The 27,817-nt window shown below is 50.7% G+C and overlaps 11 protein-coding genes across 11 annotated transcripts; 7 read left to right on the top strand and 4 right to left on the bottom strand.

Annotated features, from left to right (window-relative positions):
* Positions 1–5: 5 nt before the first annotated feature.
* Positions 6–1,758, top strand: BO87DRAFT_451269 (HAD-like protein; the record flags this gene model as incomplete). Its single annotated transcript, XM_025628455.1, has 2 exons — positions 6–74; positions 127–1,758. The coding sequence occupies 2 exons, from the start codon at positions 6–8 to the stop codon at positions 1,630–1,632; spliced, it is 1,575 nt and encodes a 524-aa protein (XP_025474023.1). The 3' UTR covers positions 1,633–1,758.
* A 1,644-nt stretch (positions 1,759–3,402) lies between these two features.
* On the top strand, positions 3,403–5,581 carry BO87DRAFT_370874 (NAD(P)/FAD-dependent oxidoreductase; the record flags this gene model as incomplete). Its single annotated transcript, XM_025622045.1, has 6 exons — positions 3,403–3,602; positions 3,683–3,779; positions 3,860–3,902; positions 3,983–4,420; positions 4,492–5,031; positions 5,109–5,581. The coding sequence occupies exons 1-6, from the start codon at positions 3,478–3,480 to the stop codon at positions 5,579–5,581; spliced, it is 1,716 nt and encodes a 571-aa protein (XP_025474022.1). The 5' UTR covers positions 3,403–3,477.
* Positions 5,582–7,207: 1,626 nt separating this feature from the next.
* BO87DRAFT_451252 (glycoside hydrolase family 28 protein) lies at positions 7,208–8,547 on the top strand (the record flags this gene model as incomplete). Its single annotated transcript, XM_025628454.1, has 4 exons — positions 7,208–7,474; positions 7,549–7,974; positions 8,033–8,162; positions 8,216–8,547. The coding sequence occupies 4 exons, from the start codon at positions 7,208–7,210 to the stop codon at positions 8,545–8,547; spliced, it is 1,155 nt and encodes a 384-aa protein (XP_025474021.1).
* Positions 8,548–9,412: 865 nt separating this feature from the next.
* BO87DRAFT_370871 (uncharacterized protein) lies at positions 9,413–11,215 on the top strand. The gene is made up of 6 exons (XM_025622044.1): positions 9,413–9,636; positions 9,702–9,881; positions 9,937–10,041; positions 10,098–10,495; positions 10,558–10,622; positions 10,715–11,215. Exons 2-6 carry the CDS (start codon positions 9,735–9,737, stop codon positions 11,122–11,124), a joined length of 1,125 nt encoding a protein of 374 aa, XP_025474020.1. The 5' UTR covers positions 9,413–9,636; positions 9,702–9,734; the 3' UTR covers positions 11,125–11,215.
* A 237-nt stretch (positions 11,216–11,452) lies between these two features.
* On the top strand, positions 11,453–13,836 carry BO87DRAFT_463745 (glycoside hydrolase family 2 protein). Its single transcript, XM_025629255.1, has 3 exons — positions 11,453–12,900; positions 12,954–13,364; positions 13,468–13,836. Exons 1-3 carry the CDS (start codon positions 11,495–11,497, stop codon positions 13,595–13,597), a joined length of 1,947 nt encoding a protein of 648 aa, XP_025474019.1. The 5' UTR covers positions 11,453–11,494; the 3' UTR covers positions 13,598–13,836.
* A 67-nt stretch (positions 13,837–13,903) lies between these two features.
* Positions 13,904–15,352, bottom strand: BO87DRAFT_370866 (uncharacterized protein; the record flags this gene model as incomplete). Its single annotated transcript, XM_025622043.1, has 4 exons — positions 13,904–14,453; positions 14,509–14,888; positions 14,942–15,015; positions 15,229–15,352. 4 exons carry the CDS (start codon positions 15,350–15,352, stop codon positions 13,904–13,906), a joined length of 1,128 nt encoding a protein of 375 aa, XP_025474018.1.
* A 1,408-nt stretch (positions 15,353–16,760) lies between these two features.
* On the top strand, positions 16,761–18,857 carry BO87DRAFT_346587 (FAD-dependent oxidoreductase; the record flags this gene model as incomplete). Its single annotated transcript, XM_025620906.1, has 3 exons — positions 16,761–17,203; positions 17,278–17,855; positions 17,913–18,857. The coding sequence occupies 3 exons, from the start codon at positions 16,761–16,763 to the stop codon at positions 18,818–18,820; spliced, it is 1,929 nt and encodes a 642-aa protein (XP_025474017.1). The 3' UTR covers positions 18,821–18,857.
* Positions 18,858–19,272: 415 nt separating this feature from the next.
* Positions 19,273–21,230, bottom strand: BO87DRAFT_451249 (GMC family oxidoreductase; the record flags this gene model as incomplete). Its single annotated transcript, XM_025628453.1, has 4 exons — positions 19,273–19,325; positions 19,381–19,831; positions 19,867–20,829; positions 20,895–21,230. 4 exons carry the CDS (start codon positions 21,228–21,230, stop codon positions 19,273–19,275), a joined length of 1,803 nt encoding a protein of 600 aa, XP_025474016.1.
* A 431-nt stretch (positions 21,231–21,661) lies between these two features.
* Positions 21,662–23,356, bottom strand: BO87DRAFT_381280 (uncharacterized protein). Its single transcript, XM_025624495.1, has one exon. The coding sequence runs from the start codon at positions 23,081–23,083 to the stop codon at positions 21,680–21,682; it is 1,404 nt and encodes a 467-aa protein (XP_025474015.1). The 5' UTR covers positions 23,084–23,356; the 3' UTR covers positions 21,662–21,679.
* A 272-nt stretch (positions 23,357–23,628) lies between these two features.
* On the top strand, positions 23,629–25,136 carry BO87DRAFT_402153 (uncharacterized protein; the record flags this gene model as incomplete). Its single annotated transcript, XM_025625660.1, has 7 exons — positions 23,629–23,704; positions 23,761–23,942; positions 24,012–24,048; positions 24,115–24,182; positions 24,233–24,517; positions 24,566–24,624; positions 24,674–25,136. The coding sequence occupies 7 exons, from the start codon at positions 23,629–23,631 to the stop codon at positions 25,134–25,136; spliced, it is 1,170 nt and encodes a 389-aa protein (XP_025474014.1).
* A 398-nt stretch (positions 25,137–25,534) lies between these two features.
* BO87DRAFT_370858 (uncharacterized protein) lies at positions 25,535–26,716 on the bottom strand. The gene is made up of 2 exons (XM_025622042.1): positions 26,181–26,716; positions 25,535–26,128 (listed from the first exon to the last, which is right to left on the bottom strand). Exons 1-2 carry the CDS (start codon positions 26,341–26,343, stop codon positions 25,734–25,736), a joined length of 558 nt encoding a protein of 185 aa, XP_025474013.1. The 5' UTR covers positions 26,344–26,716; the 3' UTR covers positions 25,535–25,733.
* Between the last annotated feature and the right edge of the window lie 1,101 nt (positions 26,717–27,817).

Genomic DNA, 27,817 nt, shown 5'->3' with positions numbered 1-27,817 from the left:
AAATTATGCCTCATTCAGAAGCCTCTCGGAAGCGAATGGAAACCAGTGCCAACGTGACGAGCGGCGCTCATGGAGTACGTATATCCTGTATGTTTGTTTCAGAGAGCATACTAATCGCAAATCCAGAAGCAAACTCAGATCAGGGTCCTAGTTGCCTGCCCTCGTTCGGGTTCCACACTCTTCATGCGAATCTTTCGCGAACTCCCGCACTGTGCAGTTACGAGTCGCTTGATTCTGCAAGGAAACTATCACAAATTCAGCGACCAGACTCTAGCTCGAATCAAGCCAGACTATACTATTATCTCTCATCCGGAAGCCCACCCGGTCTATCAAAAAGCGGTGTCGGAAGGCTTTACCACACTAGTCACCAAAGAGGAGTTGGGTCACGAATTCTTCAAGGGCGAATGTGACTTCAACGTACTTCCCAATCGAGACGCCTACGAGAAAACGCAGCCCGCGTTTCTGGTCCGGGATCCTGTCCGAGTGTTTGATACTTGGAAAAATATGGGCTGGGGTGATCTATACAGCTTCTTCATTTGTTATCGGTCACTCTTCAAAATGCTCACGGCCAGCCCAACACCTCAAGTTGTCCTGTATGAGCAATTGGTGGCCAATCCCAGGGACACAGTAACCACACTGGCAAAGTACTGGGGCATTGAATACGATGATGGCTGTTTGGAGTTTAGGCAACCTTTGGGGGATTATCTATTCAATGGTTACCGAGAGCAATCGATCTATCAGGGTGCCGTTCCTGACCGCCTCTTCAATCGCGTCAAGTCTCACACCCACGTCGAGGACTTCCACGGCCACGGACTGCTATCCGCACTTGAAATCGAACATATCGAAGCCGAATTAGGTGGCCTGTACCTGGAGGCCTATGGCCCCCAGCTAAATCCCATATCAAGTCTTCTCTCCGGAAAGACATGGTTTGGCTTCGATCTCGACGATACTCTGCACGAGTTTCGTAAAGCGTCTGCTCATGCCTCCCATGCTGTCTTCGCCGCAATTCGAGCCAACCATCCCGAGGCCAACAACACAATCGATGATCTCCAGACCACCTATCGTGACATCCTTCGTTCAAACACTGCAAATGCGTTCACAGATGGAAAATCATCCGAGGATTATCGCAGCGACAGATTTAGACGTCTTCTCGAAGCCCATGGGCATGCGCCTTCTCTGGTAGAAGTGGAAGAGCTGTTGGCAGGATACAAGAGCAGTCTCCGTGCCGCCCTGACCCTGAAGGCTGGGGCACTTCGTCTCCTACAGAAGCTCAAGTCTCATGGTAAGAAGATAGTTATCGTCACCGAGGGACCACAAGATGCACAAGAATGGACGGTGTCGGAGCTTGGGTTACAGCCATTCATCGATATCCTGGTCACTACCAATGAGGTCGGAGTGTCCAAGGTAGATGGTCTGTTTTCCGCGGTCCTAGAAAAGCACAGCATTGTCCCAACTGATATGGTATACGTGGGGGATAGCGAACAGCGCGACATTGAACCAGCGCGGGCTGCCGGGATAGACACTGTGCTGTATGATGAGAACAGCAACTGCCGGCTTCAGGACCCTCACGACCTGCGGCTAAACTCGCTCCAAAAACTGGAGTATCTGATGGCCCGTCCTTGGGCCGCCTGAGCTGTGGTCTCTGAGTAATCTGCATTAACAAAGTGATTCTTTCATGTTAATAGAGTACTTGAGTCGACAACATCTTTGTATATGTTGGGAGTGCCGACTGTAAAATGTGTGCATCTTGGATTTCAATTGTTTTTCCGGATAAAACTGAGGCGACAGCTGTGGGTGGTTTCACTCACTAGCTATCTGCTCTTCGTACTAAATATAGCCAATTCAGGTAAGAAGCATCAAGGGTTAAAAAAAAGAAAAAAAATAAAATAGGAATTTGAGCGCGGTAAGGAAATATTTGCCAACAAGTGACTTATAGAGTATTTATTAGAATAATGGTTGAGGCTGTACTTTGAGAGGCTATTTGAGGAGGAAGTAGCAGGTGTTTCTGTGGGTAAAGGAATAAAGATGGTAAAGATTTTCGACTCGAAGAGGCGCACTCTTATCAGCGTCCCAAGTACCATGTATCCTCCGATTCCAACCAACAATTAATCATGATTTTGAAGAATGTCAATTAGCTACCACCAGCCTTCACTCGTGCAATTCCCTCCGCCTACCTTACAAGGTAAAGTCCTTCCCTATACGGTAAGGCTTGCTTTCCGTACTCACCGCCTGCTTCATACGGATCCTTACTGTCTGGGAAGTTGTATTGCTGCCTTGGGCGCATGAGATCATGAATGGCGGGCGGTATAAGTATGACGCTTTAAAAAGCAAGCCTTGCCTTATGGATGTGGCAGTAGCGTCTCCCTCAGAATATTTAGACTTGAAGTAGACTGAAGCCCCACCATCGATTGTATGGACAAACCCCAGTAGACTAAGATAGCGATGTATTTTGATATCATTATGTTTCTAAATAAAACTATGGATTTTTGGGTCAAAAGAAAATGCTGTCTTCATATATATAAATTATTTCCTTTCGTCTATACCACGGCTAGATACGTAAAATATATCATATCTAAGTGCTATTCTGAGAAGTACTACGGATATTTGTTTTGATCTGACCTGGCCCGGCAATTGGCCATTTTAATGTTTTATCAAGCTTTACATATTAATGTTTCATTTGTCCGTGGTGTAAGGGTGGTATCATAATTTATATCCAATTGCTTGAGGCATTTTATCTGATTGCGGGATTCTTCATAATCCTGGTCTAACTTGCTGATGCAACTAGTACCGAGATAGCTGACCACGATGTAGGAGATTCAAGAATCGAGATGATTGAGAGCTATTAGTGGGCCGAAAGTGGCTGATCTGCAAGACGATCCAGAAAGAAGGCCTTTCAGCGGCTTCAGACAAGGCAACCTTTAGCGCGAAGTGTAAAGCAAATTCCGATATGACCACATACAGGCAAGAACTGCCACCGGTGGTGGTTGATTAAAATTTTTTCATCCTGATCATATGAGGTGGTGCGGGCTATTTCCTTGGAAGTGAGGGGTTTATGTGCGGGGCATGCATACTACGGAGCTCCAGGTTCGGAGGGGGGACCAGATCTCACTGGTTGAAGGTCATATCCGCATGCAGGCCTTTATAGGGAGGGACACTTAACTCCGTATGAGTACTGTATATCCTGCAGAAGTTCATATGCAAGCTCCGCGGCCTCCAAGCACAGGTGTGGGTGCTTGGGCCTCAAGTGCCTGCCTCAAAGGGGGTTCTGGGTGTTTCTTGCCAGGCACGTAAGTACCCTTCAAAACCTATAAAGGCCTTCATCAATATTCCAATGCATAAATGCTCCAACATTCTGCTTCACTAATTATTTCGAACATTGATATCGGATTTTCTGTGTTTCAGTAACAAATCCTAATCTCGATAGCTATCCTGTAACCTCAAAACCACAGTGTACTCGTGTACTCGATTGTGCCTGTCATGACCGTGCCGCAAAGCTGCACTGTGCTGGTTATCGGAGGAGGTCCCGCCGGTTCATATGCAGCAGCAGCTTTGGCTCGCGAGGGGATCGATACAGTCCTACTGGAGGCGGACAAATTCCCCAGGTCAGTGGTCACAATAGGTTTTCTGGAATTCTCAAAATCACCCTAGATTGCTGTCTGTTGGCCCAACTCATGCGTGATAGGTATCATATTGGCGAGAGCACTCTTCCCTCCCTACGCCATTTCTTCAAATTCATAGACTTTTACGATACTTTCAATGCTCACGGATTTTACCACAAGGTAATTAATTGCTACCCCATCCTCACCGGCCTTTTCTTGAATTGTGAGTTAACAAGCCATTTCAACACCGCTACATATAGAACGGCGCAGTTTTCCGACTCGCACAAGCTCAGCCTGATGCCTGTAAGTTCATTCCTACTTTTGTTTGCTATGTACCTCTCTCTTGTATACATATTCACATGAATATGCTAATACCTGTCAAGATACGGACTTTCTAGAAGCAGGCGGTCCTGATGCGTACGCGTGGAACTTAGTCCGATCAGAGTCCGACGATTTGCTCTTTAGACACGCGGGGACCTGTGGTGCTCACATCTTTGACGAAACCAAGGTCGACACAGTTCAATTCGAATCACACATTAGTGTAAGCTCAAAACCAGATAGTGAAGGTAACGAAATATTGAATCCAGGACGACCTGTGTCTGCCACATGGGTCCGCAAAGACGGCAGTTCTGGATCCATCGCATTGAAGTACCTGGTGGATGCTAGCGGGAGGAATGGCATACTGAGCACGAAGTATCTTAAGAACCGGAAATTTAACGATAACTTTAAAAATGTTGCAAATTGGGCTTACTGGAAGACTGACAATCTGTACGGTCTTGGAACGCACATGGAAGGTTCGCCGTACTTTGAGGCATTAGACGGTAGGTTCGGGGAAAAAACCAATCTCCACCTCTCTGCTTGACTGTTGACCCTTTTGCTGAGGAACACATAGACGCCAGTGGCTGGGCTTGGTTTATGCCACTACACGATGGCACTCGCTCCGTAGGAGTTGTTCAGGACCAGAAACTTGTGACTGAAAAGAAGCGAGAGCTAGGACGTCCCTCGACCTTGGACTTTTACAAGCAATGCGTCGAAAAGGCGCCCAGGACTAGCAAACTCCTCTCGGGGGCGGAGATAGTTACCACTGTCAGAACGGCCTCAGATTGGTCTTATACCGCGTCAACTTATCACATACCAAATGCACGCATCTGTGGGGACGCCGGAAGTTTTATTGACCCCTTGTTCTCCTCGGGTGTCCATCTCGCTGTGACAGGCGGTCTCTCAGCGGCAGCTACCATTGCAGCGTCGATCAGGGGCGACTGTGATGAGGAGACGGTGGGGTCGTGGCACACCAAGAAAACGGTTGAGAGCTATACTCGATTTTTCTTGGCGGTTAGCAGTGCTACGAAGCAGATCCGTGAACAGTATGAGCCTATTATTCAAGACATGGAGGAGGAAGGATTTCAAAGAGCCTTTGATCTTCTGAGACCAAGTACGTATCCATTGAAGCAAAATGTTATGGCTCCAAGCTTTCCGTTGATGATTCAACTAAGTTCCTTTTTGGTTTAGTCATTCAAGGTACCGTCGATGCCGATGATACAGGGAAAGTATCCCACTCCGAAATATCCAAGGCACTCGAATTCTGCTTTAGGGCTTTCACATATGTCCCGCCAGAGAAGAAGGACGCACTGTTTGAGAAGCTGAAGAACCTTGGCGTTGAATCCGGACAAAACGACGCGAGAGAGGCAAAGACACTCGATGGCTTAGAACAACACCTTACAACGGACGAGCTGCAGGTGCTGGAAATACTACGAAGTAGGCGTATGATTCGTGAAGACCCCTTCGAGTTGGATAGCTTCACTCTCGACACTATCGACGGAATGGCACCGAATTTAGTACGGGGTAAACTGGGGCTTGTTAAATCTAATCAGGCCAAAATCGATAGGGCTCATTTCTTTTCACCGCAATTTCTGGACGGTAAGGCCCCGGGGATTAGGGATGAAAGCATTTTTCTGCCTACGTCAAGGGTTCAACTTGGTTGAACAATTGTTCATATAGATGGGATAAAATTATTCAAACAGATGGGATAGGAATTAGCTCACTAGCCACATTGTCAGTCTGAAAAAGATGTTTTTCAGTTTCAGACCGCCACATCCAACACCTCACTACTTCTTCATGCATCCCTGTTCGATGTATTCGAATAAGCAGGATCATGCATCTAAATGTAAATCACTGGCCCTCTCTTACAAAGAAAGAACAGTTTAGTATCTGCGATCTTTATATAACGAGTGTAAGATGTGTTATATCTAGTCGCATATCCTACGACTTGTCTAGAACCTTATCTTCTATTCAGTAGCTTCTAAGCGGGCATCTTCATTACTCTATGGTTCAGTCACTACGAAACGATTATTCCTTCTCTAGCTTACTACTAATTCCACGTCTTCAAGTTATTCAGTGCCTAGAATGGTGTAATCTGACCGTAACCTGGCAGGCAAGAGAAGGCTTAGAAACTCATTAAACGCCAGATAGATACTTTATGCTGTGATAACCGACATATATTGGACATCGATAGAAAAAAGGCAAGAAAACAAGAAAGGGAGAAAGAAAAATAAATACACATTAAGTGACATGGATGGCGATTTTTGGTCTCAAAAAATGGGAGAGGTGCCGCAACATTGTCCTTATTGGCCTTCATTCTGATCATTACCCCTCCCCAATCTGTCGGGAATGAATACCATTGACGGATGAACCTGCTTGATGTGAACCAGTTTATTGGCTAGCCATTGGAAGGTTTAGCACCCCGCTATCGAGACAAGCGAGGTTCTGCAGAAGTTATTTTTGCAGCTGATGCTACACTAGACCTGCACGGGTAATGTAGTCCGACAAGGGCCTGTGTCCACTAAACATGGGCGTTAGTACCGGACCACTTCATTAGTGCCCTCCCTCATGGCCCCGTCACGAGCCCCCTAACAGGCGTCCGCTGGCATCCGCATTTGCCATGGCTGAAACGTTGCCCCTGGCCTAGTCCACCTATTTCATTTCATTTTATGGTGATAAGATTGGAGTCGTTTACAGATATGGGATTATTTGGTGGATAATATAATGTATCAATCGTGGGTAGTGCATTGGAAATCCACCGACCGCAACTCCCACCATTACCATTGTTGATGAAGAGAAACTGATGATTTAGTAGCAACGAACATGGTTCCACAATTCTTGAACAAGCATTTAGGTTCCCGCTGGGTATTATCCGTTGCACTGGTGTTGGTGCTGTTCCTGCGCACGGTGCAACGTTTATCTCCACCAATGATTACCCTCAAAAGGCCCATGGCTGCAGCGACCCAGATAACTCGTGTACACCTAACATGTACTGTCAATGGTGGGAATCTCTTCATGTATGGTCGGCTGAATTTGTGGTCGGTTTCCGGCGCCAGGATCAAGTCCGGTCTTTCCACTACGGACATAGACCCGCCACCAAAACGTCCATAGCGGCCTCGCTTCGTCAACGCCCTTTATGTTTACCCCTGACACCCAGTAAAGATAGCTCCCCGTAAGAATATAAAGGGCCGAATATCATCATGTCTCTAGGAAGCTCTTTGGGTATATCTTGTCATCATTTTTCTTGATTACAGATCTCTTATTCTGTCCCCTCTTCGCCCGCTATAACAATGGTCCGTCAATTCATCTTAATCGGTAGCCTGCTGGCAGCTGTTGCTGTGCATGCGGCGCCTGCCGAACCCGCTCATCCCATGGTTACGGAAGCGCCTGACGCCAATCTGATTGAAAAGCGAGCGACAACTTGCACCTTCTCGGGCTCCGAAGGTGCATCCAAGGCCAGCAAGTCGAAAACTTCTTGCTCCACCATCTACCTGTCCGACGTGGCTGTCCCATCTGGCACCACCCTTGACCTCACTGATCTAAATGATGGGACCCACGTACGTTCTCGTCTTATCTATGCCCCATTATTGTACCCAAGTCCGTCAAGGGGTCCGGCTGACAGATGCACTAGGTAATCTTCCAGGGAGAAACCACTTTCGGCTATGAGGAATGGACAGGGCCTCTCGTGAGTGTTTCTGGAACGGATATTACCGTCGAAGGAGAGAGCGGCGCGGTGCTTAATGGTGATGGCAGCCGCTGGTGGGACGGAGAGGGTGGTAATGGCGGTAAAACAAAGCCCAAGTTTTTCTATGCCCATGACTTGACCTCTTCCACCATCAAGAGCATCTACGTTGAGAACTCTCCTGTCCAAGTGTTCAGTATCGATGGCTCCACTTATCTCACCATGACCGATATCACTGTGGATAACACTGACGGTGATACCGACGACCTCGCTGCCAATACGGATGGCTTTGACATCGGGGAGAGTACCTATATCACGATCACCGGTGCTGAGATCTACAACCAAGACGACTGCGTTGCTATCAATTCTGGAGAGGTATGCTCATCCTGGTACTGTGGCAGAGAGGGGAAACGTGTGGCTGACCATCCCGTAGAATATTTACTTCAGTGCCAGTGTGTGTTCCGGAGGTCATGGCCTGTCCATTGGCTCAGTTGGTGGTCGGGATGATAACACCGTCAAAAATGTTACATTTTATGATGTCAATGTTCTCAAGTCCCAGCAGGGTAAGGCAAACAACTTGAGTAACCTCTCTGGCATTCTCTAACGTGGGCTGTAGCGATCCGGATCAAGACCATCTACGGCGACACTGGCTCCGTCAGCGAAGTTACTTACCATGAGATCGCCTTCTCAGACGCTACAAATTACGGCATTGTCATTGAGCAGAACTACGATGACACCTCCAAGACTCCTACTACGGGAGTGCCGATCACAGATTTTGTGCTGGAGAACATCAGCGGAACGTGTGAAGATGATGATTGCACAGAAGTCTACATTGCCTGTGGTGATGGCAGCTGTTCGGACTGGACCTGGACCAGCGTGAGTGTGACCGGCGGCAAAGTTAGTGATGACTGCCTCAATGTTCCCTCGGGAATTAGCTGCGATTTGTAGGCCGGTGTGGTGAGGGGCATGTTCCTGGATACTTCGGACACATATTTAGCTAGTCCTTTGTACTGCGTTGCCTATTTTTCTATATGCTTCATTGTGTGTGATATAACTTCTTTGCCCGGGAAAAGAGCAGTCCATGCTATGGTTTAAATTTTGCCGGTCGGAATGGGCCTGGTTTATTGCACACGAAGAAGTGACGGGGAATGTTGAGGGTCTGCGGGATTGGTCGAGGAGCAAAGCGAAATGTTATCAGAGCCCCTCGGCCACATTATGCTGGGTGCCTTCATAGATGAGAATAGGCTTAGGAAGTCAAGAGGTACCAATTGTAGCGAATTGGTACACGGTAGAGTCGAATTGGAATGTGGCTGTTATGGCTTGGCTAACGTAGCACATGGCCAGGCTTCTCCTGATTAGCAGCCCGCTTAACCTTCACTTGGCTTTCCCTGTGATAGGTCACGATCGGTGTGACTGTGCGTGTAGTGTTGACAACTTGGTCATTGCGGGCTAAGAATTGAACGATCGGGAAAATGTACCAACCAAGTAAAGACGCCGGATCTTGTTCCCCCGTCGGCGATTCCCGAGTGGCAATCACGTGCCATGTCCGTGCACAAACCGGGACGCCATAGACCCATTGTTCACCTCCCATGATTCCATGGAACGACCCCCCTGGTGAACACAGAAGGAAGGAATCACTTGGTTTATACAGCTATCAGGTTATCTTCATCGAGATCGATGATGTCCTAACTGGGTAGCGTACCTCGATCAGATGAAAACACTTAAATATGCATGGTGTATATATATAGAAATATATATCATCTCCTTGTCGTCGACACCGACTGTAGTGTCATCTGGCATTGTCAAAGCACTGTCATGGTTCAATGATGAATCATCGAACTCCGTGTATCCATGGAAGGCAATGCTCGCATAGAACCCCCCAATCAATGAATGGTTCCATTCGCCAATCAGAGATTCTGCAATGCTCCAGGAGATACAAACCCATGGTTCCAGGATCTTGGGATAATCTAGGGGCGAGATATCGATTTTCACTACCGCCCTGCTCTTGGTTTTCTTTTATGACCTCAAGCCCTTCCGGTATCAACCTAGATTGTTAATGATAGTCAACTACCATATGCATGAATTGACATCGGGTTGAACAGTGACCGTCCAAGGCAGCCCAAAACTCGCCGTCCATGACGGTCAACCGCAATGCCGCCGTCCGCGCTGTGGCCGCAGTATTCTTGGCTGTGACTTCGATCACGGTCCTCCTCCGTTGCTATGTCCGTTCAAGGCTGGTAAAGGCCTTTGGATGGGATGATGGCCTCATGGTGCTAGCCATGGTATGTGGCGATCTTCCGACAGCGGGTGAGATAGACAAGGCTGACATCTTCACAGGCCGTCTATGCCATGTTCTGTGGCGCCATGATCGGAGGCAGTCTATACGGCACGGGAAAACATTTCGCTGACTTAACGGCAAGCCACCGAGTTACTGCAATGGAGGTGTGTTCAATCGTCTTCCTCGGCTTACGGTTACTGTCAACTGACAACCTGTTCAGTACTGGTGGCTCTGCGAGATCGCATACTGCTTCTGTTCCATTTTTTGCAAATGTTCAATATGTATCTTTCTCACTCGTATCACCATCAAGCGGCCGCACCTCGCATTTCTCTACATCATCATGACTTGCACCGTCCTCATGGGGCTTGTGCTCATGTTTTCCCTCTTGCTGCAATGTCGTCCTATCTCTTATTTCTGGACCAGGGTCGCCTTTGATCCCACTGTGGAGGGGACGTGTGTGAAGACCGAGTTAGTTATTGCCCTGACCTGGGCATACAGCGCAGTTGCTGCATGCTGTGATCTAGCGGTTGGGATTGTTCCATACTTCATTATTCGGAAGTTGAATATGCCGTGGCGGAGAAAAGTGGCTGCGATCGGTATCAGCAGCATCGCTTGCATGTGGGTAGCTTGATATATCTGTCTCGAATCACTTCCAGTTTCACTAACCGAATTGTTGACAGTGCCTGCTGTGCCGTCATTGTTCGCATTCCTTATGTGCCCACATTTGCCGATCCGGACTTCCTTTGTAAGAAGCCCTTGCCCTTGCCTCTTTCTCCCCGTTTCGCATATTCTACCCCCCTCTTCTTTACGCAAACATTAGAGCCTAATCGGACATAGACGCGACTTATGAGGTGGCCGTTTGGTCTAATGTCGAGGTTGGCCTGGGAATCTTTGCGGGTAGTATGGCCACTCTATATCCGTTACTCAAGCATCTGCGGACATTTTTCACCAAACCTGGAATGACGCGGTTGAGCTCACGCAGCTCGTCGGGGCCGGGGCCCACAGCTCCCAAGGCCGACTTTGTTTCTGTCTCTTCCTACCCATCAGCGCCCGTGACCTTATTTCGCCCGGGGAATGTCGTGAACACGACCACCACCATCCAAGGGGACGGGGCAGGCGTAGCCCACCCTGATTCCTGTTCACCCAGAGCCAGCCGTGACACTGGGAGGCGTACAAATGACATTCTGATCCAACAGACTTTTAATCTGGATACCGGGTGGCAATCTAGGAATAGCAGTGTGGTGTGATAGATCCTAGTTTCATCTGGGTTGACAATGTGTACTTTTATCAGCTAAGATGATATGACCAATTAGCTTAATTGGCCGAGTTCCAGGGCCGGTTGGGGGGAAAGTCATACGTCCTTCCTATTGGGGAGTTTCCGTGAAGATAGGCAGACAGAATAGCTCTCAGTGTGGAGTCATCAGAAATTGTTGTAAAGCCCCCCTGAAGTAGTTCCACAACATCAGCAGACGGTTGATGGGTCCACGTCATGGTAGGGCGGGGTTGGCTGTCGATCCCTCTTCCCCTCACCAGTTGTCCTTCGCACTTCTCATCATTGATCCTCCAACCCATTCACAACAACAGGATTTTCCACGAATATTATCTAGCGATTGAACGATGGCCGCATATCCTCGCCCCGACTTCCACCGCCCTGCCCTCAATTGGCTTTCTCTCGATGGTTCCTGGGACTTCATCTTCGACGATGCTGACACAGGCCTGAGTCAACGGTGGCATCAACAGGGTCTCCCTGCCAAAGAGGCCGCACAATCTAAGCGCCAGATCAATGTACCTTACGCTTTTCAAACCCCGGCGTCCGGTATTGGGCTATACGAGGTTCATGAAGTGCTCTGGTATGAGCGAATGGTCCCGGACATACGCACCACAGATGAACAGACGAAAGGGAACCGGCTGATCCTTCGCTTCGGGGCGGTAGACTACGACTGCACTGTCTGGGTTGATGGACAGTTGGTCGGTGCTCACCGAGGAGGCCATGTGCCATTTGACATAGATGTGTCGGACGCATTTGGTGGCCGAGAGGGTTCGGACGCCCGGCGCCTCACAATTCGCGTCCGCGACTCTGCAACCGACCTCGGTCAACTGCGAGGGAAGCAATACTGGGGACCCGTTCCACAAGAGATCTTCTATACCCCTACCAGTGGTATATGGCTGTCCGTTTGGTTGGAGAGTGTGCCCCGGACGCGGCTGGGAAGTAGCAGTGACGGGACAGTCCTACGGTCGGATGACATTGAAGGCGGCTTCTTACGTGCACGACTCACAGTCCTAGGCCGCCCTGTGGCCGCCGGATGTAGCGTTGAAATTGAAGCTGGTCTTGCAGGAAATCCAGTCACTCGTGGCAGAAAAGAATTGCCGCGTGACAAGGATTGGGTGGACCTTGACATAGACATGCGTGTTCCACAAGTGGAACCTTTGAAGCAACAGTGTCCGTTCAACATCGATGGTTGTTGGCGAGGTAGTGTAGCCCTCTGGGCGCCGGAGCATCCAATCCTCTATGACCTAACTCTGCGCCTCTACGACGCCTCGGGTAATCATGTGGATGCAGTCGAGACGACGACGGGCATGCGAAGCGTTTCTTGGACTCATGGCGATGGCACCTTCCGACTGAATGGAAAGCCGTGCTTTCAGACTCTCGTGCTGGACCAAGGATATTGGCCGGAGACAGGCCTGACTCCACCGTCACAAGATGCTCTCCGAGCAGACATTGAAATGGCGAAGAACATGGGTATCAATGGCTGCCGCAAGCACCAGAAGGTCGAAGACCCCGTGTTTCACTACTGGGCCGATCGGCTTGGGTTCCTGGTTTGGGGTGAAATAGCCAATGCCTACGAGTTTAGCGACGAATATATCTCGCGCTTCAACAGCGAGTGGGTGGAGGCCGTGCGCAGGGATATCAATCACCCGTGCATAGTGGCATGGACCCCGTTCAACGAGAGCTGGGGCTATCCCTCCCTGAAGGACAACATTGACCAGCGCAACCATATCCGCTCAGTTTACTACCTCACCAAGTAAGTTATAGTTCATTCTATTCTGAAAAATGGTGCATCGCTCATAAGTTCAGAACGCTGGATCCAACTCGGCCGATCAACGACAATTGCGGCTGGGAACATGTTGCAACCGACCTGACGACTTACCACGACTACTCCGACTTTCCTGCGCTAACAGAGACTTGTGCGAACTTCCAAAATGGCATCCTGGGCAAGAAATCCAACCGCGACATGTTTGTGCTGCCAATCCCGGCTACGCCATCTACTCCTTCGGACCCTGGTGCACAGCATGCCTCCGGGGCCCCCGTCATCTGTTCTGAATTTGGCGGAGTCAATATCATCCCTGCGAATGGAACCACGGCAGGGGACCGGGACTGGGGATACACCACCGCCAGTGATCCAGAAGATCTGCTGAGTCGCTTGGAAAAGCTAGTTATGGCAGTGGTGAAAGGAGGGAATTCGTGTGGATTGGTCTATACACAATTGTAAGCTTCCTTTCTTACTGTCTCGCTCATTATTGGTGATTTGCGACCGTCAAAGATATCAACAGCTGGGTTCATCATTTATAGATGGCTAATCTTCATAAAGGTGTGATATCGAGCAAGAGGTGAATGGACTTTATTCGTACGATAGGAGGGAGAAAGTGCCAGCTTCCCGGGTCAAGGCCATTATGGATTCCGCTCACCGCTACTACCACGAGAATGTGGCTCCAAAATAGACAAGAAATCCTTGCTAGAGCTCAAGAAGTACTGGAAACGGCGAACGCTATGATAACTTTTTAGCTGACAGTACTGCTCCCCGGCCGGCGGTAATTTATGCCTTCAATCTTTGTATCGAGAGACACCTGGATCGCTGGTGGTTATTACGAGCCGATGATGGCGACGCATCAATAGACAAGTTTGTGATAAGGCAGACAACAATGCGACAGGTATAGAGAGTAATCTATCTTATAAGCTGGGAAGACGATCGTAGCAACCTCAAGTTCAAGCACTCAACCGGCTACAATTATTACGGGAATTTCTGTCTAAACCAAGCGCTCTACGCTTCCTTCTCTGATCCCCTGCCCGCCATTTTCCGAGTTGGAGTCCGCCGTGTATCGAACCGAGATCGCCGTAGTCTTTACAATGCCTCTCGGCGGTGCGCCGTCCTCACTACTGAGGCTGGTATCATCTGCTTCCGCATAGGGATGGTATTTTCGCATCTCTCTCTTGGCTGCGGCTTCTTCAACACCCAGCATTGGTGGTTGGGTGGTTCCCATCTCGAATGCGACCGAGGTATCGCCACGAGGAGCCGAAATCTTAACGTGAGATCGACGAGAGTACGATGCGGGGGAATTGGGAATGTACTGGCGACCGGTTGAAGGGTAGGTGGCTCGACGTGATGAGCCTAGCAGACGAGGCAAGTAGGTACTGGCAATGGCCTTGAGGCAAGGGGCACATGCAGCCAGAACGGCGACATGGACCTCTACTGCCGAGCTACAGAAGCCAATGGAATAGGTGGCATCGTACACCGGGTGAGTTGGAAAGAAGCCCTGGGCGAGGAGAACTATCCGCCAGACTCCCACCCCGGTTGCTCTGTACTTGATTAGCCATCTGGTCTCCATTCCCCTGGGAGATCATCGCCACTTACACTGCGCCCATGCAGAGCACCACGCAGACAGCAACCTTCCTTCTTAGTGGCATTTGTAAACCCCAGGTAATTATGATAGGAATCGACAGAACAAGCACGTCGGTGAAGAGGTAGGCTGCCGCCGTCGCCACGTAGAACGCCCCCTGATTGATGCAGGATCCGTTTGAGATGGAAAAGTCATAGACGTAGGCGACCGGACTGCACTGAAAGATATCCACAACTAGGACCGCAATGAATAATGCGACCGTAATAAACATGGTGGACCATATAAGAAGGTTAACGATCCGCGATTGGGATTCGAGGCGACGCAGAAACACGAGGATAGACAGCTTCACCATTGTGAGGCATGGATTGTAGACTAGTTGATTCGCAAAGTTCCACTGGTCCAGTCAGTCAATGTCAGCGGTACAAGGCGGGGACAGTGACCCCCTACAATGAGTCCTAGCTTGATGTCATAGTTCTTTGGGATGTCCCAGATATGAATTCCCACATAGTTCGTCTTGATATCTGTCTTGGTTAACAAGAAGTATAGAACGCATCGTGGTTTAAAGGGTACCTACAATACCAGGAGGTGATTGATTGCCCGATGGCAAGAATCTGTCAAAGTCAGCACCACGTAACATGGATTCGAGAAAGGGGACTATACATATCCAACCACAATAAGAATATCATCTTCTCGTGGTTAGTCAAAATGAGCCACTGAATAAGGGTGTCTCCCACCTGCTCCCAAGCGCGACCGAGTCAAGTAGCGACTCCAGATTCGCAGCAGCACTGCGATTCCCCCGAGTACGGGGAAGGCCACAACCACGCCCAAGGCAGTCTTCTGGTGACCATCGTCCACCATGTTGGCCATAGAGACAGACGATAAAGGCGATCCGTCGACATCGAGGGGAATATTATTTGCTAGATATTGCCCTGCTTAAGGTTATCTGTCGAACCCAAGGCATCTATGCGAACTGGGAATAAGTCCATGGAGCGAGCGAATAGATGCTTAATAGAAGCCTCTGTATGAAACGACGCTACTGCAAGGTTTGGAAAGTGAAGACTAAATTAGGCATAAGACTACAACTGCATTGTGAGAGCTGGTGGTAGATGTCCACCAGTCAAAGGTCGGATAGTATATAGCCCGGTATTCTAGTGCTCGGTAGCCATCTGTTGACGGTTAGACTGGAGTTAGTAATAAGCGGAAATTTTTGTCCGACAAGATCCACCTGTGGGATGTCCGACCCTATACCCAGAAAAGCATCGCACGCCAGACCATTGCATATTAGAGTCCAAAGAGGCGTGCACTTGTGGCGGGGGTGTCCGTCGGTTTTCCGGCGGAGATGACGGCCGTTACTGCCCTCAATGTGGTAGGTTGGCAGGTCGGAGATGAGACACTGCAAAGATGACAGGGGTATCAACAGAAATAGCCGGATTTCCGGGTACATTTCATTCTTAGGTGAATAGAAAGGGAGACTGTGTGCATTATGTAGCCGAGCCCTCATCCGGATTCACTTCTTAGACACTACCAGGGCAACTATCTGCTCCGCCGGAGAGTTTCCAGCACCCGGCCACAACAACCCCCCTTCCTCCCTGTTGCATGAAAAGCCGGTGCTTAAACCTCGTGCAGGAACGATAGTCGTCTGACTAACCGGCATCTTAATACTTAACTAGTTAAATACGGGGTATTCAGGCACAGATGATTTTGCGATCACCCTGTTTTGCCGGGGAGAGGGATGGATGGCTATCTTGTAAAAAAGATGCAGATTTCCAAACACCTTTCCCAGAGCGCAATTGTTTTTATCTCCCCCTTAGACCCAGACTGGATAATTAGTGGATCAAGTCCAGCTGTTATGCTTCCAATCTAAGGCAAGGTTATTTCCGGGCTGCGCCGGCTTTTCCTGGAAGACCCTGTCGGGGCCTGGCCAACACGTCTCATAGCAGGAAGAGGAGGCACGGGTTTCTTGGAATTGTGGGATTGTGTCTCAGACTAAGTATACTAAATCTGCCAAATTAGAGTGCATCCAGCTTTGCTCGTCTTAAAACCGAGCTGACCGGCTGCCCCAACTGCTCCACAACATCGCGCGGCCGGTGGAGGATAGCTTAATCTAATGCGTCACCACTGGTCGCCGGATGCACTAATGATACTTAGCCCAGGTCGGTTACGATCTAGCGAGATAAACCATCGTGACGGGGCTATCGGTCGCACTGGCTTAAATACTGCTCTCTAGGCAGTTTTTCCAAGCTGCTGTTCTTTGGGGTCTTGAACAATGGCTCCTTCAACTTTGTTCCTCGTGGCGCTCGCCATCGGCACTGCCTCCCAGGCCAGTGCGGCCTCCAGGACGGTCCCCGTCGCGGCCACAACCGTCCCAACAGCTAACTCTGTGGCCAATGCTCCCTTTTTCGACAGTGAAATCCATCAACTTACAGATGGCGTGCTAGCTCAGCTACAGTCCGCGCTGGGATATTCTACCGCCCTCTTCGAGTTCAGCCGGAATACCTCCACACAGACCCTCTCATCAGGCGAGTGCAAGGTCTTCCCCAGTGATGCAGCCTGGCCATCCGACTCAACATGGTCACTCTTTGACCAGCTGCTGGGCGGCGCACTCATCAAGACAGTCCCATTGGCCGCATCCTGCTATCCATCCTGGCCAGAGTACAATGCAACTGAGTGCGACCATGTGTCGGACGACTGGACCATCTCCTACCTCCAGTGAGTTCACCCTGTGATACGTAGACTCCTGGTCTATCCTCGCCAGAGCATATTGTATTGACAAGGCTGGACAGTGCAGCAGACCCCGCGTCGGTGATGTGGCCGCTGTTCGAGGGCCGCAGTTGTTTGCCACCCGACCTGACATCCGAATCTTGCACGTTGGGGGGCTACAGCAGCTACGCCGTTAACGTAAGCACGGTAGCGCAAATCCAGCTGTCCGTGAACTTTGCCCGTAATACTGGCCTGCGCTTAGTCGCCAAAAACACCGGTCACGACTTCAATGGCAAATCCACTGGCGCCGGAGCCCTCGGCATCTGGACGCATCACCTCAAAGATATCGTCTATTATGAGGACTATCGGCTTGGCAACTATAGCGGTCCCGCAGTGAAGATGGGTGCTGGTGTTCAGGCGTTCGAAATTTATGAAAAAGCCAACGAGCTTGGGTTTACTGCAGTCGGTGGCGAGGGCAAGACTGTGGGCGTGGCTGGCGGCTACGTGCTTGGAGGAGGTCATTCGCCCATGTCGAGTGTGTACGGATTGGCTGCAGATCAAGTGCTGGCACTGGAGGTAGTCCTGGCTAATGGCCGATTTGTCACCGTTACCGAGCAATCAGATGCTGATCTCTTCTGGGCCCTCCGTGGTGGAGGTGGTGGTAAGCTACAAAGCCCCTTGCAACTCCGTTGACCGTATCATTGACGCGGAGGACTAGGTACATACGGTATTGTCACCTCCATCATCTCTCGTGTCTACCCCAAAGTGCCCGTCACTGTCTCAACCTTCTCGTTCACTACTGGCACAAATGTTTCGGCAGATGCCTTCTGGGCTGGTGTGAGCGCGTACATGCAACGCTTTCCGGTTAACGCCGATGCTGGAACGTACGCCTACTTCTGGGTCATCTCTACGGGAACTGACGCGTTTGAATTCCTTATGAACCCCTACTTTGCGGTGAATCACACCGTAGCCGAGTTCAACACTCTGATGCAGCCATGGTTTGATGAGTTGCATCACTTGGGCATCTCCTTCCAGCCAAACACGACCTACTACGACAACTTCTATGACGCTTGGGACGCGGGCTTCCCGCTGGAGACCGTCGGTTCGGTGACCATGATGACCGGATCCCGACTTTTTCCACGCGCCAACTTTGAGGATCCGGCCCGATTCAATCAGACTGTGGCTGCTCTCCGCTCCACCGTGTCGGCCGGTTACTCCTTGCTGGCCTTTAACCTAAAAGCCGACTTGCTCGATGGAGTTTCCCCAAGCTCGGCCAACCCAGCCTTCCGCAAGACCCTGATGCACGCCATCACGTCGACCAGTTGGTCAAGCAATGCCACCAATGCCGAGATTCTGGAGGAGATGGAACACTTCACCTACGATATCCTGGGAGAATGGCGGCGCACTTGCCCGGAGGCGGGCGCCTACATGTCCGAAGCGGATGTCATGGAGCCGCACTTCCAGCAGGCATTCTATGGCTCCTACTATGATCGCCTGTATGCCCTGAAGCAAAAGTATGATCCTACAGGACTGTTTTACGCACCGACTGGAGTAGGTAGTGAGAACTGGAAGGTGCACAGCTTGGACGGGCTGCCGGATCAGAATGGCCGGTTATGTAGGGTATGAACGGGATGTATATAGAGCAGCACTCACTTCTGTCGAGCTCCTTGCCATAGATTATGTATATATATTTGGCACTTTATAACTTAACAAAAGCGATAAGCATGAATTTAACTAACAGTAGGCCATAGTCAACCATGCTCACAAATATGGCATTTTTCACCGACTGGGCTCAATTTTTAGGCTGCGGCAATGTGGCCGGAAGTGAAGAACTGCGACTTGTAAGCTTCCACTACGAGCGGATCCTGCACGGTTGGCCTACGCATAGCAGGATCCTGTCTCCGATCTTAAGATAGGCACTTGCGCAGACTATTGCGGCCCGCCTAACACCCACCGAACATCGTGACAGCGCATCCTCAATATGCTACTGGAGCGTTGTACCGTCGCATGAATGAGCAGCTAGGTCTTATACTTCAAACAACTCCGTTGGTATTGGATTATGAAAGGCTTTACGCAATCTACTCGGCGCACTGTCTGGTGATATCGCAGGCTAATTTCTCGGCCAAGGCATCTGTCTATGGTAAGCCAGATATAATTAGTAAAGGAGGTTGCGGATTGTAGCTTACAAATTGTAGCCTGCGGGTGACCCGGAGGCAGAAGAGGGAAAATTGAAGCGTCGACTACCCGCAGCCCCTGCACTCCAAACACGCGGCCCTGGGTATCCACCACGGCCATTAGATCGTCAGCAGTTCCCATAGCACACGTGCACGAGGCATGCGAGATGGAATTGGCATTGCGCCTGACAGTGACTTCAATCTCTGAGTCGGTCTCAACTGAATCTCCCGGAAACGCTTCCGGGCCAATTACCACCGGATTGAGGCCACTTGTTTGCCAGAACTGCCGCGCCCGCTTGAGGCCTGCTACCATAACCTCAATGTCTGCCGATGCAGTGAGCCAGTTTGGGTTGATTAGAGGCGGGACGGCAACATCTCTGGAGGTGATTGTCACGTTGCCACGGGACTGCGATATTCCAAGGCCAAACACAATGGAGGCGTAGTTCAAATCATCATCAGGCTCCTGTATTCCATCTTTCTATACCCTGCCATCAGAACATACTCAATCTCGGGCCAGTCCGACGGATACTGGTCAAGGAACTCTCGGGTATCGTTGGACAACTGCGCCCGCAGATCATGGGGGATTTTTTCCCACGCCAGGGCCTCAATTCCGGGGCTAGTATAGGGTCCAGCTGCCATCTCGTCAAATTGCTGTGCTGCCTCGGCCTGTACCTCCGGGGAATTCATCGCAGACTCTGTAACCACATTAACAGGGCGCGCCACAAACGACAGGACTTGGTCCTGCAGATTTTGGCCGACGCCTGCCCGGTCAGCCACTACAGGAATACCCAGTGGATTGAGAACCTCAGCAGGCCCAACACCAGATACCATCAGTAATTGCGGTGAGCCGAAGGCCCCTGCGGAGAGAATGATCTCTTTGGTCGCGTTCAACTGGTAGGTAAATCCCCCGGTCTCCACCATCACGGCTGTTGCCCGTTGACCACCATCGAAGAGGATCCGCTTAGCCCGGGTAGACTGATAGACCTGGTAGTTGGGGCGACTCAGGGCACTACTCAGGAACGCTGTCTCGGATGACTCCCGCAGCATCGTGGAAGCGTTAATGGTTAGCAGAGTATACCCCGAGCCCAGTAGCGAGCCACTCTGGAATCCGGGAATCATTGACAATCCCACACTCTTCATGCCCTGAAGAGCCCACGAAGTAAAGGCCTGGGCGTAGTGGGAGTAGGTCACAGACAGTGGACCCGCGCCAGTGCCCAGCACGCTAGCATCATACCAAGGGGTGGTGTTGGCTAAACGCAGGGACTGATCCGGCGGGGTGAAGTGTAAGCTTTTTTCAAAGAAGGGCAGCAGGTTGTCGAAAGTGAAGCTGTCATCGTTCACCGCATCCGCCCATTTCTGATACGCTCCTTTTGTGCCCCTGTGGATTACCATTCTATTGCGGGCGGAACCGCCACCCAGGCACTTACCCTGTGGGTAGTGTACCTGTGCATCGTAAAGTCCCTGTTGCCAACCAATCCGTCAGCGCTTGGCATATCTTATTCTGCCGATTGCCTTGAACTACGTACCTCTTGCGGGGTAGTGACATATCCCCAGTCAATCAAAGGTTGCCAGTCAGATGGAGATGGACCACTGTATTCTCCGGCACTGGCAGGGACCTGGCTTAGATTACCATTGTCAATCTCGTAGAAACCTCCTGCTTCTATGACAGCCACCGAGCCGTTCTGCTGCTCGGCTAGTCGCGTGGCCAGTGTCAAACCCGCGGTTCCACCTCCTACCACGATGTAGTCGAACGTTGCATTGGTACCAGGAACACCAAATGAGGACCCCAGAGGCCTTTGTCCCAGCGCGTGGGCGGAGGCAATTAGTACTGCCCCCAAGCTAGCTTTGAGCACGATGCGCATGTTGGATGTTGTATGAATACTCCATGAAGCCTGCAAAGTCAGTGGGGAGTCGAAGGGACAGCTTAAATGTCTGGCGATTGCTGTCTCTGCAAGGGCGGAGGGGACCTGGTGTATAAAGTAATTCTCATTTATTGCTGTGGCGCCTGTGAAACTCCCGTAAACGGAATGTGGATGTTGCTGCTAGTGGAATTTAACGTCACTTGCTGGAATGTGAGTGAATGATCCGCGGCGGTTTTGCGGTCAGTGTTCCAGTGATAATAAAGCAGTGGCTTAGGCAAATGCAAAAGCCAGTATTGGCTGAAGGAAGGTAGGCAACAGGGATGCATATTTTGGGACACTGCTCCTATGCTGAGTAACACGCATTCATTAGAACAGTTATTATACACTATGCCTCGAAGCGACTACGGATGGCTGCTTGTGGCACCTAATCCCCTTATTCCATCTCTCACTTATCGTGCCACGGCATACTTCATCCACAGGGGGTCCTGCAGCAGGCGTTCCAAGCAGCTCTCTTCCACTCCTACCAACACCTCCATTCCCCCCTCTGGTGGCGCCGGCAACACGAGTTGCAGACCGTTGATGACACCAATGTGAGGGGCTCGCACCGCGCCGATATGGTTGCCCATCAGGGGACCCCATTCCAGTCCATATAACTGGAAGTTGATCCAGGAGGTCTGTACGCAGTTGAACCCAGGGACATCCAGGAATGCCGTGGGCATCAGACACTCCACATCCTCCAACTGCTCTACGAGTGCGACCAGGTCATCCGTGAACTGCCGGTCGGCGCGGAGTACTTCTTTACGGATCAGGATGGCTAGATCTGCAAGGCTAGCGGAGCCCAGAATGGTTCGAATCGGGAGGGAGACCCCGAGATACTCCAGAAAGCATCCCAGAGTCTCCGGGTGCACAGGCGGATCGGTCCGTAGGCGCCCGTCGATCGCAAGATTGAAAACGGATACGGGATCACCCTGGAGAGTATCCAGGGGCCACTGCACAGCCGTCAACGTTCTCCAGAGCAGCGCCGATAGAGCATCATTGGTGGAAATCCAAGTTTGGTTGGAGGTCATGGTCGCATGGGCGGGAGACGCTGCCTCCTTCAGTGCCGTCAGCGCTGCAGGGGAGAAATAGAAGACTTGAGTGCGATGGTTCTGGGCCAGCATCTTGGGGGGTGCTCCGGCCGGCGCAGATGGAAGCAACGTGTACTGCGGACGACTGCCCAGTGAGCCGGGATTACGGCCAGATGCACGCATTGCGCGTTCGCGATCTTTGATAGTCGCTTCCGGGAGCTCGATGGGTTCAGGAATGGCCATGCCCTGAGCGCGGCGACACTCCTCAGCCCAAACCTTCATCCACACCTGGTATGTCGTGCCGTCACCAACCACATGCAGCACGCACCAATTCAATAGTAGGCCACCGGCGATGAAGTTGACCTGCAAGAGAGATACTGGCAATCGCTCTCCCGGAGTGGGCCATACAGAGCGGCGGCATAGCACGTCGGCATCGAAGAAAGCCACCGGGAACGCCCTGGCCTGAAGCTTTGCGTATGTGGTCGGAAATTTGCCGGGTGCACGCAGATCTCGGGTCACTATCGGCTCGATGTATCCCTCGAGGAGGCGTTGGAGGCGAAGGACACCTCGTTGTGTTGTGCGATGGTCAGGCACCGCCTCGCACGCCATAACCGGTAGCCGGCGAGTGGTGGCCGCATAGCTCACCCGGAGAATCTCGACCACCTGCTCGAGATCATAGTCATCCCCAAGTGGAAAGGGAAATATGTACCGCACATAGCCCTTGGGACCGATGCGTTCTAACGCCGTGAGGCTCGGGATGTCGCTCGCTTCAGCTATTGAACCCATTGCAAAGCATGAAATGATGCCTCCAAAAGTATGTCGTATGGAAAAGAGGGTCAGAATCCCGACATGCAAGCCAGGTACAGGCACATCATCCTCAAATTAATACCTTTCTCCTGAGCAGAACCCCGCAGACGGTTCATGGATTGGAGAAGCAGCGACAGCACTAAAATGCATCCTGTTGCGACGACATCAGGCCAGGCTTCCCAATGCGTCAACTGAAAGGAGAAAGCGATATCCAGTCGAGAGTGAGGCTGGCTTGGGTTATCTATCACTGGTGAAAACTTGGATTTTTTGCTTAACAGCCGTTTTATCCGACGGGGAGCAGCGGAAGAATTGTGATCGTCGAAACGATCCCTGTAAGCTGTCAGCACTAACGCAAGGCTAACATGCTAAAAGCGACACCGTCGTTCACCCCGATGTGCCAACCATTGACTATATTGTTAAGTTGAAAGGAATCCCGTGCTAGCTTCTTGAGTGCTAGGAAAAATGAGCAAATAGCGTCTCCCGACCGACCCGACCGATGGCCGTCTGATATAGTCCACGGCAAAATGATAACCCCTTTAATATTTCCTCGGTGCACCCAACATCAACTTAGCCGCAACATAGAAGCTGATAAAGGGCAACGTATTGCCGTAGCTCATCTTGTTATTTGCACATAAGGGACTTGGATCCAACTATAGTGGCCATCTTCGGTCAACCTCCTGCCCACATCGATCTAGCTGAAAGTCAAGTACGTCGAGACAATGCAGCCGTGATTGTTCTGCTGCTTCTCAGCATAATTGCAGTGGGTCTCCGGTTCATCGCGAGACTGGCCGTGCGGAATCCTTTTCGACTGGACGACTGGTTGATTCTGGCGTCCCTGGTAGGTGAACAAGATGAGTTGATCAGCAATGGGGCTTCAAGTGCTAACATCGACGTCGCTACTTACCAGGCTTTTGTCGCAGCCACAGCAGGTCTAAGTCTAGCAGGTACAGCGCGAGATACTTCCTATTCCCCCAGATACGTCGGCTTCTAAGCACGCGTCAAAAATCCAGGCGGCGCATTTGATGCTGGAAAGCATGTATGGGCAGAATCTCTGGCCGATGTGTCGACTATTTTCAAAGTAAGATTGTGCGATACCTTCGGTATAATATGTGGTAGCTCACCAGGCAGATTCTGCTCACATACACCTTTATGTATGCTGCCGGATGTTCAGCATATAAACTCTCGATCCTCTTCTTCTACCGCCGAATTTTTGTGGTTGTTCACCAGCCCCTCTCCCTCCGAATCTCCGTTTTGATTGGATTTGTGCTCGCGCTCTCGTACCCTGTTATTGTCTGGGTGGCCATGGGAAACTGCTGCCAACCGCTGTCCTACTTCTGGAATCAGTTCCAAGGTGCGTCGGGAACGTGCATTGACACTGACACATTCTTTCTCGCCACCGGAATCATCAATATGGTCAACGACTTCATAATTCTTATTATTGCCTTTCCATAAATCGCAAAGCTCCAAATGAACCGCCGGAAGAAGATTGCTGTTTACCTAATTCTTGCGTTGGGTAGCTTGTGAGTGTGCCATACTCCCAGTTAGGAACATCCCTAACGTACCTTGCAGCGTTTGCGTAGCCAGTGCCGTGCGCATATATGTTCTATATCGATTTACCCACGCTCATGATATTACTTGGATGATGGGACCGCTGTTCATCTGTTCCAGTATTGAGCCATCCGTAGCTATTGTTTGCGCCTGTCTCCCCCATCTCACCCGCATTCGGATATTGTGCAGTCAAGGAAGCAAAGGCAATCAATTCCCCTTCTCAGTGTCTCCACGGAAGCCTTCACGCCATCATGGAGACCGGGCCCACTTGCAGGCTAGCATACGACTCGGCCAGCCAAGGCGCGTAAGGACGTTAACCTCTACTTGCGGGGTGCCTGAAGACGAGGTTGGGCTGGCCAACCTTGGGATGGATGACATGACGGCACAACATACGCCATCTCTGCGCTCAACATCGGAATATCCCATTCCAGATCACTCCATTGTCGTCCGCTCTAGCTTGGCGCAATCCGTCTCCTATCGCTAGACCAGGGGTGTGGCAGAGTATGCACGGCACAGACAGTGGGGATGAATGTCGTAGTCACAACAGATAGGGGTGTATGCAAGTACGCCAGCTATGCTTAAATAGCATCAACAAGGACTAGTGACTAACACGGTGGGGCAATGATAAGAAAGGGTAGAGAGACAAGACTTGCTCTCCTCCCGTCTATCGTGTCTACCTGAAACACTACCAAAACCGGGCCAAGGGTCTCTGAGCCTCACCCAAAGTCCGATCTACATGTGTGTCTCTACTGATTGAGTGACGGAATCAGTATGGTGAAAGCCTAGTTCCGGCGTTTTATGGGTAAGGTATTTTTTCTTCCTGGAACTAGGATTATTGTGGCTCAAGCACGTTTTGGTTTCCCGCTCTGTTTGTCAAGCGCTGCAACTCTCAGCATTCAATTTGCTCGGATCTTTATTATAAACGAGTGTCTGTTAAATATAGGATTAATGATAGTTAAGGGTAGTAATAGAATTTCAACGAATGACATATGTGCCACCACGCAATGACCATGAACAACATGATGCCCGGAGCACCACCCCTTACAATCCGAGCCACACCACCATTGGTTGCTTATTTACCTCAAGTCGAGTCCTCGGATGCCTTCACCACCACAGGAAAGCTTTCGCTCGCAAGTTGGGCAGAGTCCTCCACCCACACCAGCTTGTAGACATCTTCAGTGTCCGTCTTTGCCGCCCAGAATTGTGCTTCCAGCTGGGTATTATTGTTGTATACCAGCTGCGATGCAAAGAGGCCAAAGCCCGTGACAACGCCATTCACCCCTTTAGCCTGGGCAAAAGGTAGCACGCCGAGACAGTTGTCGCTTTCCGGTCGGATGTACAGGGAACCCGCACGAGTCCCGTTCATGAACGTGCCGTTCACGATCCAGCAGTCGTCCGTGATGGAGGGCAGGTCCCAATACATGGGCGTCAGGTCTGCTGCAGTGTTCTCCGGATTTTGGGCGATGTACAGGAGGCCTAGATTGTCGGTCAGCAGCGGCTAGATGGTACATGACTCCGGAAGCCATACCATCACTGAGCCCGTAAGCGATGGGATAAGCGGAAGAGTTCTGTCCGTAGGCCAACAAAGTGGCATTGGTCTCCGATCCCCGCTTGACATGGGTGCCCCAAGCAGCGCCAAGGCCAGCGTGCAAGGCGATCAGAGGGCTAAGAAAGCTCGTCCACTGCATCATGGGCTGGTGGTAGACTCGGTGTTGGGAAGGGAGGTAAATAAAACGATGAAGAAACGAATATGAATGTAACGAATGTGCTTTGCGTTTTTCGGCCAGGAAACAAAAACGTCGTTATCATACAATCCTATCAAGGGGAAACCTCCCCAATTATAGGCTCAGTCCTTGTAGTGGACCCCTAGCCCTTGAATGCCAAGCTTGATAATTCCTCGCATCCTCTGGGTTCTGGTACTCAAACGGAATTCCCGAGTGTGAGTCCGCGGGAAACCGACAAAATCCTTCGACTGTATACGTGGTCCTCAGGCCATGCTAACACGAGCGAAACCTTGATCGATGCGTGGGTGACGCGCATGCCTGGCCCCAGAATAGGGCTGAATGGGAATGCCATTGTGTTGGCAGACACGGCAGAGCCGGTGCAAGACGGTAGAACTGCCAGTGCAATGGGGACGGAAAGCTTGGTGCCAAGAGCAGAAAAAATAGATGTTTTGGGTGGAACCAAACACAACGCCAGTGGAGACGGTTGTGTGATGACGTTGCGGAACCACGCGAGCCTGTGGCTGATACCAGCGATTTTGTGGATAGTTCACTGTAGTCTGCGATCTTGACCCATCTGGTCTGTTCATCCTTGCCCCATGGGGCACTAGTCTCTGCACACTAGCTGGAGATTGTCCCGGCACCTACACAGCAGAGCTTGGTCGACTCTCGATCGTCACGGTACAGGGCTCTCAGGGCTCTCAGGGCTCTCAGTGTATCTGAAACTTGAACGTCTTACTCAACCCTGTGCCACCATGATAGCCCCCATATTCGTGGGAGCTGAGAGATCCTCGGGTGCTTCCCGTTGCTAAACTTCCCGGGGCTTCTTACGTACTGCAGGATTAAATACCTCGAGCGCACCCGCTGACCCTTGAGATACTAGTATCTAACATTTCTGTCCTACGGGTTGGTAGGCATAAATCCAACATCGTCAATGTGGCCGCTTATTTATATTTCCGTTATGCTCTGTCCGATTCCACATATTCCATAGCTATATCCAATAATAACTCGATTTTTTGATGCTGACAGGAAGATTTAGAAATTTCCTGAATGTTGGTCAACGAGCAACGCAAGCAGGGCTTCTGGCATGCGTGTCGCTGGTGGACCCTTCTTAATGGCACCCCCGATCGCACCAATACTCAAGCGTAGGAGCTTGATGACCAAAGATAGACTCTTACTATCCCCATGGTGTCTTTAGCTTGCATGGATCGTCGGTGGGGGCGCAGATAGGTGGCCCTGGTACCAAAGACCATAGCCGGTACTCTACCACAGAGACGGACCGTGGCCGAGCAGAGGTACCTGGAGGTTGTCCGGCAATTCTCAACCATCTCAGAGAAGCATATAAAACGTGACCGTTTGGAAGCAGATATGCCACTGCTGCAGAGTATCATTCAGTTCTCATTATTGTGCACTTGTCATTCTTTGATGCTTTAATTCTCTTCCT

The sequence above is a fragment of the Aspergillus neoniger genome, assembly GCF_003184625.1.
Source record: "Aspergillus neoniger CBS 115656 unplaced genomic scaffold BO87scaffold_65, whole genome shotgun sequence".
Lineage (NCBI taxonomy): Eukaryota > Fungi > Ascomycota > Eurotiomycetes > Eurotiales > Aspergillaceae > Aspergillus > Aspergillus neoniger.
This window is presented reverse-complemented; position numbering and strand designations above follow the sequence as displayed.